This window comes from Schistocerca nitens, chromosome 7 (genome assembly GCF_023898315.1).
Source record: "Schistocerca nitens isolate TAMUIC-IGC-003100 chromosome 7, iqSchNite1.1, whole genome shotgun sequence".
NCBI classification, from domain to species: Eukaryota; Metazoa; Arthropoda; class Insecta; order Orthoptera; family Acrididae; genus Schistocerca; species Schistocerca nitens.
The window spans coordinates 390811470-390827608 of NC_064620.1; the positions used below are offsets into that span (position 1 = coordinate 390811470).

Consider the following 16139-nt stretch of genomic DNA (forward strand, 5'->3'; position numbering starts at 1 on the left):
GGTACAAGAAAATCTCCTCTCTTTTTTAACAACTGAAAATCAAAAATACCTGACAGTAGGCATAGGTTCTATGATAGGCTACCGCTTCATCTTTTCTCTTTGCCTTTAAAGAAGACGAAAACATAAAAGAAATGCAAAAGGTTTATCACAAATACCCACAAAATTACACACCAGCATCTTTAACATCGGTTTTCTGCAGAATTCTCGAACAAATTCTGAGTTCGAATGTAAATTTCCTTGAGACGGAAAAGCTTCTGTCCACAAATAAGCACATTTCGGAAGCGTCGCTAAAGCGAAACCTGCTATTTTCTAGCATGAAGTCCTACGTTCCGTGGGTGAAGGGCAACATGTAGTTTCCATAGTCAGAGTATTATGGAATATGTTTGAAACTGCAGACTGTTAATGAAGGTATGAGCATGCGCAGTAGTGGCTCGAAGACTTCTTAAGTAAAGAACCCAGCACGGTCTCGACGACGGCCAGTGTTCACCAGCGACAACGATATCGTCACTAATGCTCCAGGCAAGTGTAATAGAAGCGTTCATACCCTCTATACATTTACTTATAAATGGTCTGGCTGTCTGGGTGAGCAGGTGTGTATGGCTGTTTTCTGATGATGTTGTGGTGTACTGGAGGGTGTCAAAGTTGAGTGACTTTAGGAGGATACAAAGTGACTCAGACAATATTTCTTATTTTTTTGATGAATGATATCGTGCTGTAAACGTAGAAGAATATAAGTTAATACCGAACAGAAAAAACACTCATGTAAAATTCGAGTACAGCCGTGGTAGGGTGGCGCTTGACAGACTCACCTCAATTAAATACCTAGGCGTTACACTGATGCAGTTTCCCTGTTTGACTCCTCTCTGCACTGCAAAACGGACTCCCAAACTTCAGTCGTCACAAATCATATTGGAGGTTTCATAAATGGTATAATTTTAGATGTGATTGAAACCAATGAATCTGCCACTTCACAGTTCTTAGAAATAATAAACGTGAATAAATACCCGATACACAGTCAGAGGCAGAATGCGGCGCACCAGAGGCGACAGGCTGGCCTGGCAAGTAACCATAGCAGTCTCCGTCATCGTCTCCAGAGCTGAACTCACTGACTGCTGGGCTGGCAGGGCACCGCGCGTGTGTAGGAGGGACAGCAGTGTCTGAAGCCGTACTGACAAGGGGGCAACCGAGTCGGGTAGCTTCTGGCAGTTGTGGCATATACATGACTTGCATTTGGAGCTGCTAATATAAGTTACATGTTAACGAATGATCGTAGGTCAGTCTTTGTACCATGTATTGAAGAAGTCAAGGAGTGCTTGTATTATTTGTCGAAGTATGTAGAAAATTGTTCTGTAGCATCATAAACACACGTGGCACAACTGCTGATCTAAGTTACTGTTAGAGTGCAGTTGTGTACATGGTCTTAGTCTGTCTTATCTCAAAATGAAAGTCATCCAAACGTTATCGTGACCCCCATGTCGGGGAGTCAACATTATTTTGCAGTAAAAAACATTTGCCATCGTTTGTTGATAATGCTGACATACGTCATCGCACAGTGGAGACTACAAGACATTTCTCACACTATGCTTTGTCATTTTGCAGAAACCTATCACAAATGGTGCTGACTTCATGGTACAAGAAATAGTAAAAGCTTCTGACAATTTGGTGTAACATGGAGATGTGTAGGGTATTTTACGATAGTTTTCGAGTAGCACATTGAAGTACGCCTCAAGTTATTATAATTTAGGCGGAGCATGTGTATTTGTTGAGTGGTTAGTTACAATTTGGGGTAAGTTGTTACGATTGGTGATAACACGCTGAAGTATAAGGTATTTTCTTATATACTGGGCAATTTGTTACAACTTTGTTGTATAATACCACAATTTTGTTACAATTTTGCTGTGGCAGAGCGATTTTTGTGGTAATATGTTACAATTTTGCTGCAATGAAATGCTGTTTGGAGCACTTTGTAACAATTTTGCTGTAAATAAGACGATGTGAGAGGCAATTTCTTACAACTTTGCTGTGACATGGGATAATCTATTACAATTTTACTGGAACCTAGTAATTCTCGAGGCAATTTGTTATAATTGTCCAATGGCAGAAATAGTTGATTTCTTTGTTTGGGGGTCACTGTGATGTTTGATTGACTTCGATATTGGTTTTAGTTGAAATAAGATTAGTTTCGGCAAGTAATGCAGATGATTTGGCTGTGGAAATAACGCTGTTCAATTTCGTACGAACACTGATATGTTCTCACTGACAAGTGCTCTTTAGGCTCGCAGTCAGATCACGTGCAATGTGTGTTTTGCATTCTTCTAGGAAACAGTCTACGTATTTTGATAAATAATACATATAACTCTGCTCTCTTTAATCTGTGGTGCAAGACTCGGCATGAAATCATTGATAAACGTGCAAGTTGTATGGCTGTTGCCGACATATGAGTCAAATGTGTTGTGCAGACTAATACAGACAATTTCTCTTAGGAAGGAGTTCTAAGCACTTTGATAAATAATGCACATAACTTCTCGCGGCCATCGGAATTTAATTTATTATTTATTGGTAATGTTTATTGTTGCCGACTTACGTGGTGGGCCTTAATCAAAATATTTCATTCAATTTTGATTTACAATTAAATGCTTTTCTGAAGTTCTCCTTTTTAACAATAATAATCCTAAATTATTTGTTACGTTAATGAATGTTAGACTCGCTGAATCTTAAAACATGAGCATATAAGTTGAACAATGGAATATAAACTTTTCATATTAATTTCCTCGGCTAGTCAGTTCACTTTAAAGCAAAAAAATCTTTAGTTATTAATTACTGCCTTAATCAAAATATTTCATTCAATTTTGATTTACAATTAAATGCTTTTCTGAAGTTCTCCTTTTTAACAATAATAATCCTAAATTATTTGTTACGTTAATGAATGTTAGACTCGCTGAATCTTAAAACATGAGCATATAAGTTGAACAATGGAATATAAACTTTTCATATTAATTTCCTCGGCTAGTCAGTTCACTTTAAAGCAAAAAAACCTTTAGTTATTAATTACAATTGCGGCCCACACACGCGCGAGAGTATTTTTTCTTACCTCCGTTTGCATTGTAGTCGGAGTCCTGGCTCTGGCTCTCGGCTGTTGTACTGAAAATAAGAATCTTAAAGCTACGTATTTTCTGCAGCGCCGGGCGGCTGTGGAGAAAAATGTATATTATGTTAATAGCGGGCGTTTTTTTCGCTTCCGCTAAATTTTATAAGTTAATATCACCATGTAATGGCGTCGTTGGCTGCATCGGCCGCTGCGAGTGTTGTACTGTAAATTACTCGAATGCAGGTTAATTTAAGGAAGGCGGACATGAAATCGGGATCACCTCTTACAAATTAAAAGTGAACAATAATATTAAATCAATATATTATTTGCTTAATTAGTACAAATATGCTTACATTTGCCAGCACTCGCAAGATGTCCGTCTACACGCAACCAAGACAAGAGAAGGAGTGAAGACGACTAAAAAATTAACAAAAGAGCGTATCTTGTCGTCTCTTTAGATCATTTTGTTATATTTCTTTGCCCTCGAAACTTACATAGAGAAATTATTATTTTACGGGTACATGCGAAAAATGTATATTATTCAGTTTTTAAATGTCTCTTCTTTATAAATACTGTTTTTAAGTCTTTTCGTATTATTTCACTGGGGACGCTATACCCTGCAAATGAAGTCAGCCTACCTATCACCGAAAGAAAAGTTATCTGTAATGACAAAATTTGGTGTGCGTAAGCTCAAAGCGGCTGCTTTGAAAGCTCTGTTACAGAAAGAAGAGTCACCGGTGATCAAATTTTTTTTCGACTGTCAGAAGAATATGGTCTTGTCCAAGATATCAGATAAAGCGGCATATTACTCCAGGCAGTTACATTCATATAGCCTTACAATCTGCAGAGGTGGGTCAAAATCTCCTCAGAACAAAGAAACGGTTACGATCTATAACTGGCTCGAACATGAAAGCCTCAAAGGCTGCAATGAAATTGTTTCCGCTTTGCACTAGCAGCTGAACTACTGTAATCCAGAAGGTTACAACTGTTGAACTGTATGCAGACGGATGCCCTGGCCAAAATAAGAAATCTGCAACGGTTGGAAGTACATCTAACGTTTCCTGTTGTTGGACATTGTTTCCTGCCTCCAAACCTTGTATTTCGAAGAATAGAGAAGAAGATGCGGAGAAGAAATGTCAATGTGGATCCTGCAGAACACGTTGAACTATTTGAGGAAGAAGGTACTGCTCTAAAGCTCGGAAGTGATCTCCCCATACAAAACTGGGAACATGCTGTATCTCAAATAAATAAACCTCCAAGTGGATTACATTTCCGACTTCACCTTGTGTAAAAGAATTATCTTCAAGAAAGGCAAGTCTGCAGTCTTGGTTAGAGGTGTGTCCATTTATAGATGTGAGATTGGTGTTTTCCGTTCTCCCTTGAGGAAACATCAGAAAATTAACAATATTACCTTAAGTACTCTACCGAAAAGTGTGTTACTAAAACCGGAAAAACTAAAGGATATCGATAAACTGCACCCGCAACGGTTTGGCAAAGCTTGGAAAAGTAATGAGAACCTCATCTCGTATTCCAGCCTGATGAAAGAGAAACATGCAGAGAATGAAAATTTCGCAGAACAGCTATATGAAGGGGAAAATGAATGTGGTAATGAAGAAGACACTGACTTCAGAATATAAACGATTTTCTGTTAAATCAGCACTTAAATTGTTTTCTGGATACACATTATTACACTTTTAAAAATATGTAGGATAGTAATGTGTATCGTGCAATATTTACTTGTCATTTTTGGAAAATTTTTTTACATTATGATTGATATTGAGTTTAATTATTGGCATTTAATATTTTTATGTACTATGAAATACTATGAAATATTTTGTGATTTCAAATTACATAAATGATAAAAGAACGTCGATAATAATTCCAATTAATGACGAAAATTACCATTATTAAGTTTTAGCTGCATTTGCAAAACCTGCCCTTATCTATGATGACAGTTCCAAACTCCTTATCCAATGTTGAGGCCGGCTGTTGTGGCTGAGCGTTCTAGGTGCTACAGTCCAGAACCGCGCGACTGCTACGGTCGCAGGTTCGATTCCTGCCTCGGGCATGGATGTGTGTGATGTCCCTAGGTTAGTTAGGTTTAAGTAGTTCTAACCCAGATAGCACAGTAAGCCGGTTTCAAACTTGTTTCCAGCTGTAAAGTTCAAGTATATAAGCTTGATCAAAGCTGGAATATTCAGGCCTGTTAGCTGGATTCAAGCTTGAAACAAACATCAAAGTTGGCAGAGTTCAAGCTATATTTCAAGCTTGACTTATCAAGCTTGGCTCCATCTGTATCTACACACGTGGAATACAGCCTGGTATTTACAGCTTGTTTTAAGCTATATAAATATTAATCTGAATTTATTGAACCTAATTAATTAAATAAATATCAGAATGGAAATGGTGTGAAAAAATTATGAAGAAGTTTTAATTTATTTGTGCCACGTATTAGAGAGTTAGTTTAAAATGACCTCTTTTTGCTCAACAACTTGTAATATGTATTCTTAGCTGGTAATCCATTTCACTTTTATCCAGGCTCAATTTTTCTACGTAAAAGAATATGGTATTCCTTTACGTTACGTAATATTTAACATTTGTAACATTAACGTACCGAACTGTTTTCTAGTATAAAACAAACTTGTCAACAAACCACAACCACAACCATTAACGCGCGTCACAAAGGTAAAATGGCCGTAAACGTAACTTTACATTACGTAATATTTAACATTTGTAACATTAACGTACCGAACTGTTTTCTAGTATAAAACAAACTTGTCAACAAACCACAACCATTAACGCGCGTCACAAAGGTAAAATGGCCGTAAACATAGCAAGGCTCAGAAAAGTAAATAAAATAAGATAAAACAGAACTGGAGACAGCCACACTCAAACCAAACTCCGCGCCGTCATGACGTCACACACAACACCCTTACGTCACGGCTTATAAACGCTTGTGGCGCTGCCCGTGGACGTCTATGGAAGCTATGCTGCACGCGCATCTGCTGTACAGCCTTCCAGGGAAATTACAGTTTATTTCAAGCTTGGGAAAATTATTTTAATTCAAGCTAAATTTTTACAGCTTGATGTAAACTGTGTAACAGGTTGATTTTTCAATCTTGAATTTTCAACTGAACCTAAACTCAATACCCACCTTGAAACAAGCTGTGTAACAGGTTGATTTTTCAATCTTGAATTTTCAACTGAACCTAAACTCAATATCCACCTTGAAATAAGCTTGAGTGCTAGCTGGGAAGTTCTAAGGGACTGATGACCTCGGATGTTAAGTCCTATAGTGATCAGAGCCATTTGAACCAATGTTGCGTTCTAAAACAAGCCTTAACCAATCATAATTTGTAAATATCTTCCTTACATGTCACAAATTACATCCAGCACTCAGATATAACAATATATGTAAGTACCTCAATATAATAAACATGAATAAACACATTTGCTTTACTGAAGGCGAGCAAGACACATTTTTTCGTTTCCTGAGAAATTTGCAAAAATGGATAAGGGAGGATTTTGGAACTGTGCTCCTCAAATGTGGTTGCAGATGACAGACCTTCATACCACATAATGGACTAATGGTATAATGGAGTTAAACACACAAACTATTACACAATCTGTACTGCAGTCAGGGAAATAGATTCAGCATGATATTGGGACTGAAGTTGTATTATAACCACACAAGTTATATGGCAGTTGTGATGTCGGTGGCATTTGTTACGTCATATGCAAAAGAAATTACATATATATTTTGTATATTTTTATTTTTAATTTATCAGCATGATAATTTCTCTCAGGGATATTGTCTTTTCTTATCACTTTTACTTACGTGCATAAGTAAATATGAAACGGGTTATGGAAGGGCCTCAGTTATTCATGTACCAACTTTAGATTTTGAACGTGATGACTAAAATATAGTTGCCATTAACTGTATTGATGTAATTTTGTTAATTTCTATTTATTGATTGCAAAGCAAGGCTTGACAGAATTTCCATTGTTGCAGTGGAGCGCCCAAGATAAAACTTACTGAACTCGTGGAATCTGTATAATTTAAAAAACATGAACTTTAACGTAAATTAATTATCTTTTGCAATTCAAACAGATTCTTATAACGAAATCTCTCATATTTACAGTTACTGTTAACACTATGAAAAATAAATTAATACTTCGGCACGTAATGGCCGACCAGAGGCTGCATCGGAAGATGAGCTTCTCGCAGCGCAAATTACTGAAAAAATGCTTATTCAAAATAATTAGCCACTGCGAGCATTTGAGGTGACAACTATTACAAAGAAATTCATTTTGTGATAATAATAACAATTTTATTTTAGCAATCAATACGAATAACTTATATAAAATATGTGTAGCTGCTCAATGGCTGCCTTCCGTACCACGAAACAAAACAGTGTGAGTACCATAAAATACGTCCTTCCTCCATGGCCGTACATACGCGTCTCTTTCGATCCTTTTTTTATTTTCATAGACATTAAATAAATATGCTACTCTTAAATTATGGCTGCATATCAGTTGTTTCAAGGACATTAACTATATCTTTTACGCTAATTATATTCATAAAATACTTAAACTACCGTTTACAACCGATAAAAATGTCAATATTTATGTGACGGAAAGAACGTCGATAATAATTCCAATTAATGACGAAAATGACCATTATTAAGTTTTAGCTACATTTGCAAAACCCGCCTTATCCATGATGACAGTTCCAAACTCCTTATCCAATGTTGAGTTCCAAAACAAGCCTTATCCAATCATAATTTGTAAATATCTTCCTTACATGTCATGAATTATATCCAGCACTCAGGTATAACAATATATGTAAGTACCTCAATATAATAAACATGAATAAACACATTTGCTTTACTGAAGGCAAGCAAGAAACGTTTTTTTTGTTTCCTGAAAAATTTGCAAAAATGGATAAGGAGGATTTTGGAACTGTGCGCCTCAAATGTGGTTGCAGATGACAGATCTTCACAACATATAATGGACTAATGGTATAATGGAGTTAAAGACACAAACTATTACACAATCCGTACTGCAGTCAGGGAAGTAGATTCAGCATGAGATTGGGACTGGAGTTGTATTATAACCACACAAGTTATATGGCAGTGATCTGGGTATAGTGAAATTCACACTAGTTTAAGATAGCACATGACTTTTCAGTAATCAAATAATGCAGAGGATTAGTTCACTCAACTTATGAGCGTGCAACAGTGTCACATCTTCGACAATCGCCGATATTTCGCAATTTGTGACTTTAAAATGGTTAGGTGTTCACTATCGAAGTATTGTCAGTTGTCAAGGACTTTATCTGACTACAATTCTGTAATTTTTTGAACATTTTATGGGCTAGAAGAATCCTTGGCTATCTCAAGTTTCAAAGTATCAAAGCAAATATTTTCCAAATGTTGTTCAGTTTTGTAGAGATTGCTTGAGAAATGTTTCTTCAGACTATTTACTCGAAAGAAAGATTACTTGCAAAGTACTTTCATTGTCATGCTTGTTGAAGTGTTGCTGAAGAGTTATATCTACTACACAATGATGGTTACAAGTGAATGATATAATTAATTTTTTGCAGTTTTTGTTTATAAATAACGGAAAGCTATGCAGTGAATATTATTCATTTTCCCAACGTATGTTCACAGGACTGTAAATGTTACGTCAGCATCTCTATCAGCTCCTGGTGATTGTTCTGCCTGGCCAGTTCCAGGGGGCTTTTCCCATCGCTATCCCTGGCACTCCTGTCAGCTCCTGTGTCCAACAGTGCAGCAGCCGCCTCTGCACGACCGTGGAGTGCCGCCCTGTGCAGCGGCGTCTTTCCAAATGTGTTCCTGGCATTCGGGTCAGCGGAAGAGGCCAGCAGGACCCGCACCACAGCCACACGGCCTTTCCATGCAGCCAGGTGTAAAGGCGTGTTCTGCAAGTTGCTCCTGGTGTCTACCTGGGCGCCACCATCCAGCAGACATCTCACCGCCTGCACATGTCCCTCCTTTGCTGCACAGTGCAGTGAAGTCAGCATCTCCTCATCGCCAGCCCCAACATCCACCCCTGCCGCGAGGAGTGCCCGCAGCTTCTCCACTGCCCCAACAGTAGCAGCCTGTCTCAACCTTCTGGCTCTCTCCTCTTCCGAAAGGCTCCTGTAAAAAACAAAGATTATTACATTTTGTGATAAACATGCACGCAAAATGAAGAAAACTATCATACGAGCTAAACTGTGAGCCATTCTGAATATTCATCTGCCCAGTGATAATCTAGAAATCTCATTTCTATGATAAAGAATAGTCCAAAACTCAGCGTATAAGGTACAGATGTATAGTAGTATCCTATCATCAAAGTCTTCATACAGCTTTCATCAAAAATTCCCTTGTGTTGTGTACATAGTTCCGCGTAGTCAGCGCGTACACAACTTTCCCACTAGAGCGCGCCCTGCTAAGCACAACAGCACAGGCGCAGCACTCGTCCGTCTCCGCCTATCGCATCCGTCTCCCCCAAGCGGATGCTGTACGATCTCATTCCGTTCCCCCACCTCCTCCTTTTCCTTGAAAGGATACGGATCCTGTACACCTCCCGCAAACTCGATCCTCCTCACCCGCTTGTCTCGCCCATCCTCTCCCGCCCCCGCCCGCTGCCGCGCCTGTATTCCCACGTCCCATCCTGTCTCCATCTCTCCACCCTCCTTACCCTCTCCCAAGGTGGCTTCTGCCAGCTCCCTCTCCCTGATGTTGGCCTCCTCCCCTCCCTCTACCCCTCCTACCAACTTTGATCCTCCCTCCCTCTTCCTGTGTTTGCTCCTTTGGCCACCCTCCCTCCCTTCTCTCCCTCTTCCCTCCCTCCTCCATTTCTCCCCACTCCTCCCCCAGGCTTCCCCTCCCCTGTCCCTCTCCTACTCCCCCCATCTCCTCAGCCATTGGCATCCTTGTTCTCCCCTCTCCCCCACCTCACCCTTCTTCCCCTCTTGGCAGGTCCCCGGACTCGCACACGCTAAGTGGACATTCGTACGCCGGAGATCATCGCCATCAGTGTCTCGTGTGTGCCGTCGTGTTTAGTGTTCAGTGTTCAGTGTTCACCGTCGCACTCCATCGTTCACCAGTGCCATCGCCATCTTCAGTGTTTGTGCGTCGTGTCAACAGTTTGTAGTGTGGTTTATCGTCGAGTGTGAATGGCTCCGTGTTTGTCTTTATGTGTCTACTGTTTTATCACCCACCGTTATGTCACTTATGTGTATTCTTTCTGTTGTTTATTGATCTATTCTATGGCTGAAGAGCGGCGTAACATGCTGCTGACAGCCTGCCTGTTTGTACGGGTTTGAAAATAACAACAAAGAAAAAAAAGAAAAAAAAACTCCGATTAGTCAGTCTGCATTAGTCTGTAGTCAAGTTTCAGTCTGCGCCTAATAAGATTATCATATTCCTGTACATAGCCATGAAGAGAAATGTATAGACACTTTGTCAAGTATCAGAGATATGTGAGAATAAGATTAACGTACCAAGACCAAAGGAACTTCAGATTGTCAATTGTAAACAGCATCCAGAATCAAGTTACGTACTATCTATGCTTTTTATTATTGTAATAAATGTGTGTGAAAATTAATCAAGTTCTGTTTAAAGTTGGTCACCGTCAATCTGCTACTCAAGCGTGCAAGTGGCATTTCTATCGTCTGACCTAACGGCAGAAGATAAACACGCCACGATAAGACCACGAGACATACTGCTGACACTCGCCTACTTCGTTAGAGCGACAAGTCAAATAATCTGATGGTGTGTGTATCGAAGGTCTTACAGTACGCACACCACACCTTGTCACATTTTTCATAATCCATTTATCACAGTGACTTACTTTGAGCTCAGGATATTACTGTTAAGTTCTCATTGTCCTCCACTGACAGGAATTCACAACAGTGATTATACTAGTCATCTGTGTGCAGCTATCCCTTCTGACACTTGCTAATGTAACACGCAAATCAAATCATGTCTTGAGATATGTCCATGTCCATCTCCATCTCCATAATGTTATGTTGTCTCCTATGGTAGAAAGAACGCCATGTCCATAATATTTGTCTAAACAGCCACACCTGTGATATTACGGGCAGCACTCTCCATTAAACTGTTAGCTCTTCTCATTAATATTAATGGTCAAAGAAGATAAGAGAAGTCACGTAAATATGTCTAGTATAGAGTCGAACTCGTCATCTTAGTATAAGACCAGCGTGTCCCATTTACGGCTGCTCCCCTCAAACACTGCACCAAATGTCTGCTTGATTTTCGTGGAAATTTGCACGTTGTTTACTCTAAGCAATAAGTCTGGCAATAGTCCACTCCATGACACATATTTTTCGCATTATGAAATGGTTCAAATGGCTCTAAGCGCTATGGGACTTAACATCTGAGGTCATCAGTCCCCTAGAACTTAGAACTACTTAAACCTAACTAACCTAAGGACATCACACACATCCATGCCCGAGGCAGGATTTGAACCTGCGACTGTAGCGGTCGCGCGGTTCCAGACTATAGCACCTAGAACCTCTCGGCCACAATGGCCGACGCATTTTTAAACAATCTGATTTTAGAGATCATTTTGTTGTTGATGATATTTTTCTAAAGAGGCACCAAAAACTTTCGGTCTAGTCATTCGTAAATTTCATGTAACACTCTTTTTGAACATAGAAAATTAGTGTTTTCAAAGACGCTATTTGGTCCAAATATTTCTGATGTAACTATGACCTAATTTTCCTCCTGTCCCCTATACATGAAGCACTTGTTGGCGGATGTAGACTTCACCGATCAATGTATCTGCGTGATAATGAGCACACGTCTCTTCCCCCTCCCCCCCCCCCTCCCCCACCACACACACACACACACACACACACACACAGACACCCTTTTTAGCTAAGTTCTTGTGATGGCCATGTGTCTCAAGGCCAGAGGAAAACTCGTAGACTGTGATATAAATTGGATTTTCAGGCACTTTTCTAGAATATCATTCGAAAGTAAATTTTCGATTCCTGGACGCATTGTATATCTACAACTGCTTACACATGTACTAAGGAACAACACGTCGTCACTGGCACATGACAGTGTTACTACGGTCCTAGTAGGCAATACCTTCATTCTCACACCTCAAACTGCAAGTTCAATGTTGTGTTGACTAAAGTGGAGCAAATGATTTATAGTCGAAAGGCAGTTAAGGGGGGAAACCACATTATAGAGGTTCCAAAAATCCAATTTTTTTTATTACATACATCTTTGGCTTAATTATTCAAGAACACGCTGTCGAAATTTCAAAGCGAAATTCGCATTCTTTTAGATTTTATGAGCATAGAACAGAGTGCACATTATTCCAATATATGAAGATTTATCAAGGGATGAATTACTGGAGAGATCTTTAGGTGCCCACACACAAAATACTAATGAAAGTTTTAATTCCACTATTTGGCGATTAACTCCTAATCACTTGCACTCCGGAATAAAAGTCGTTGAATTGGCATCGTATTTAGCAGCGGGCTTATTGAATGAAGGAAATTAGTCCCTTCTGATTGTCATAAACGAGGCAGCAATTGTAGTTGGCACGCAAAGCTTCAATTATGCCAAATAAATGGATAACCAGCACGTGAGCCGACAGAATCGACGTAGTTCATTGGAATCGAAAGAAGCTCGGAAAGCACTGCTGCAAGCGCAAAACGAAGCCTATGAGGAAGAAGAAGGATTACTATTTAGTGCTGGAATCGCAGATTAATCGGTAAGCAGTTTATATTATTGTTAACTTCCTAGAATTTCTAATTTCCGAGAAATTATTTTTCAAACGCGTTTGTCTCGAAATGACTTTTCACATTTGCATGAAGTCTAATTCAAAAAATGTAGAACCGACCATTATGAAAATTAATAGTATGATTCCTTAAAAAATTACAAATTATATGAATTAACTTGTGAGATGATACCACGATTTTATTAATTTTCATTATTTTCACCCGCACTGAGGTTCATATTCTTAGATAATAAGTTATTAATGTAAAATCAATACTTTTTTATTTCAGATGAAAATTGGGATAGCAAGCAATTGGAGAACTATACTCACAACCTTCAGCGAACATCACAGCGAAATTTTGTTATTTTTGGGTGAAATTATTCAAGAAGTTTACAAAAACTGTTCGAAATACGAATGAAACGATGTCAAAATTTGATTAAATTCTAATTAATTCTTCCTAACCAAAAAAATCCCAAAAAAACAGTGTAAAACAGGCTCCTAATGTGGTTTCCCCCCTTAAGAACAAAGTCATTTCTTATTTTGCCAAGGGAGATATTACAGTTGATAAATCCAGTGTCCAGCTACATTTTCTACAAATATTTTATGCACATGACTCTGATTTGTACTGAAAATGATTCTGTTTGTACAAACAAACAAAATTACTAAGATCTCATACAGTTTGTGAATTAAAAATAGTTGTTACTCTTGTGACAATTAATGCACGCAGCTTTATGATCTTTCCTATTGAATAGTGAGATAGAAAATTATAATTTCGAATGACTGTACAGTGGTCAACAGTCTGAAAATCATTTTGATCCCGATATTGCTTTTCTAGGTGTGCACATGGTGGAATTAGTGCACATTTGCAAGCCCCTGGTATATGCGACAGTTCACTTGGACTCACAGTTTAACATGGAATACTAGCAATGGTGCTACATCCTTTTACAGCTTAGAGCTCTGGTAGAGGTGAAAGTCAGATGTGCAAATGAGGGTCAAATCCTGAAATGCGGGATCAGCCACTCTGGTATGGAGCTACCAAGGTGGTTCGTGTACATGGTTTCTACCACCAGTGCTGTTGTAATAGTAATCAGCAGTAATCTTATTTGAATCACTAATGTTGTATGCCATTGAGCCTATCACATGCTCTCATTATTATTGTGCATTTTCTTAGATCAGTACTAATTAGCAGCTGGTTGTCCCATGATCACTTCCATTGCAAAAAACCACCTGCTCCAGTCCTACATGTACTGGAAGGCTGAGTTACATATATTTGCAATCCATTTGGTTTGTGTACGGGAGACACGTCAAAAATCTACAGTACCTTAAAAGCATTTTTTACTCTAATAAATAACAATACACACATCAAAAAATGTTTTTCATCACCTAGGTTCCGAGAGCTCCGGAACCTGTGCAGAAAATTGGAATAGAGATCAAAATAAACATCATTTCCACCATTTTTATTGCTCATGAAAACCACACATTACATGTTGTACCACCATACAGCGAGACCTTCAGAACTGCACGACCAGATTTCTGTACACACCGGTACCTCGAATACCCAGTAGCACGTCCTCTTGCATTGATGCATGCCTGTATTCGTCGTGGCACACCATCCACAAGTTCATCAAGGCACTGTTGGTCCAGATTGTCCCACTCCTCAATGGCGATTCGGAGTTGATCCCTCAGAGTGGTTGGTGGGTCACGTCGTCCATAAACAGCCCTTTTCAATTTAACCCAGGGATGTTCGATAGGATTCATGTCTGCAGAACATGATGGCCACTCTAGTCGAGTGATGTCGTTATCCTGAAGGAAGTCATTCACAAGATGTGCACGATGGGGGTGCGAATTGTCGTACATGAAGACGAATGCCTCGCCAATGTGCTGCCGATATGGTTGCACTATCAGTCGGAGGATGGCATTCACTTATCGTACAGCCATTACGGTGCCTTCCATGACCACCAGCGGCGTACGTAGGACCCACATAATGCCACCCCAAAACAGCAGGGAATCTCCACCTCGCTGGACAATGCGTATAAGGCGTTCAGCCTGACCGGGTTGCCATCCAAAAACGTCTCCAACGATTGTCCGGCTGAAGGCATATGCGAAACTCATCGGTGAAGAGAACGTGATGCCAATCCTGAGCGGTCCATTCGGCATGTTGTTGGGCCCATCTGTACCGCGCTGCATGGTGTCGTGGTTACAAAGGTGGACCTCGCCATGGACGTCGGGAATGAAGTTGCGCATCATGCAGCATATTGCGCACAGTTTGAGTCGTAACACGACGTCCTGTGGCTGCACGAAAAGCATTATTCAACATGGTGGCTTTGATGTCACGGTTCCTCCGAGCCATAATCCGTAGGTAGCGGTCATCCACTGCAGTAGTAGCCCTTGGGCGGCCTAAGCGAGGCGTGTCATCGACAGATCCTGTCTCTCCGTATGTCCTCCATCTCCGAACATCATCACTTTGGTTCACTCCGAGACGCCTGGATACTTCCCATGCTGAGAGCCCTTCCTGACACAAGTAACAACGCAGACGCGATCAAATCGCGGTATTGACCGTCTAAGCATGGTTGAACCACAGACAACATGAGCCGTGTACCTCCTTCCAGGTGGAATGACTGGAACTGAAAGCTGTCGGACCCCCTCCGTCTAACAGGCGCTGCTCGTGCATGATTGTTTACATCTTTGAGCAGGTTTAGTGACATCACTGAATAGTCAAAGGGACTGTGTCTGTGATACAATATCAGCAGTCAACGTCTATCTTCAGGAGTTCTGGGAATCGGTGTGATCCAAAACTTTTTTGATGTGTGTATAACACTAAAATAATGTACAGTTGTTAGCATATTGGACTCATATTCACGAGGGCGATGGTTCAAATCTGCGTCCGGCCATCCTGATTTAACTTTTACGTGATTTCCCTTAAGCGCTTCAGGCAAATGCTGGGGTGGTTCCTCTGAAAGGGCACAACCGACTTTCTTCCACATCTTTCCCTAATCTTATGGGACGGATGACCTCACTGTTTGGTCCCCAACCAACCAACTAAAATGATATGCTTGAGATATGGAACACATTGCACCCAGCTTAAATTTCCAGTTTGTCCTGCAGGAATTCATACGTACGTCCGAGTAATCACTGTCAGCCTCGTAACTTCCTGTTAAGTGAACCTACATTCACCAGTATTAATTTGTTCCCTTGTAATTTATTATAAATGTATTGAGGTTCTTAGGTGTACAGCTTGAAACGGTGGGTGGGAAGTGTAAAATTTTCGTTGTTTCTTTCGTCA

At 39.9% G+C, this 16139-nt stretch overlaps 1 protein-coding gene across 2 annotated transcripts in view; it reads right to left on the reverse strand.

The window, feature by feature from the left end:
• Positions 1–6968: 6968 nt before the first annotated feature.
• LOC126194720 (speckle-type POZ protein-like B) overlaps positions 6969–16139 on the reverse strand; it is a 133900-nt gene continuing 124729 nt past the window's right edge. For both annotated transcript variants that reach the window (XM_049932969.1, XM_049932968.1), the window contains one exon: positions 6969–9252. In XM_049932969.1, the coding sequence (XP_049788926.1) occupies positions 8772–9252 (481 nt within the window). In that variant the 3' untranslated portion in view covers positions 6969–8771. The remainder of the gene's footprint in view (positions 9253–16139) is intronic.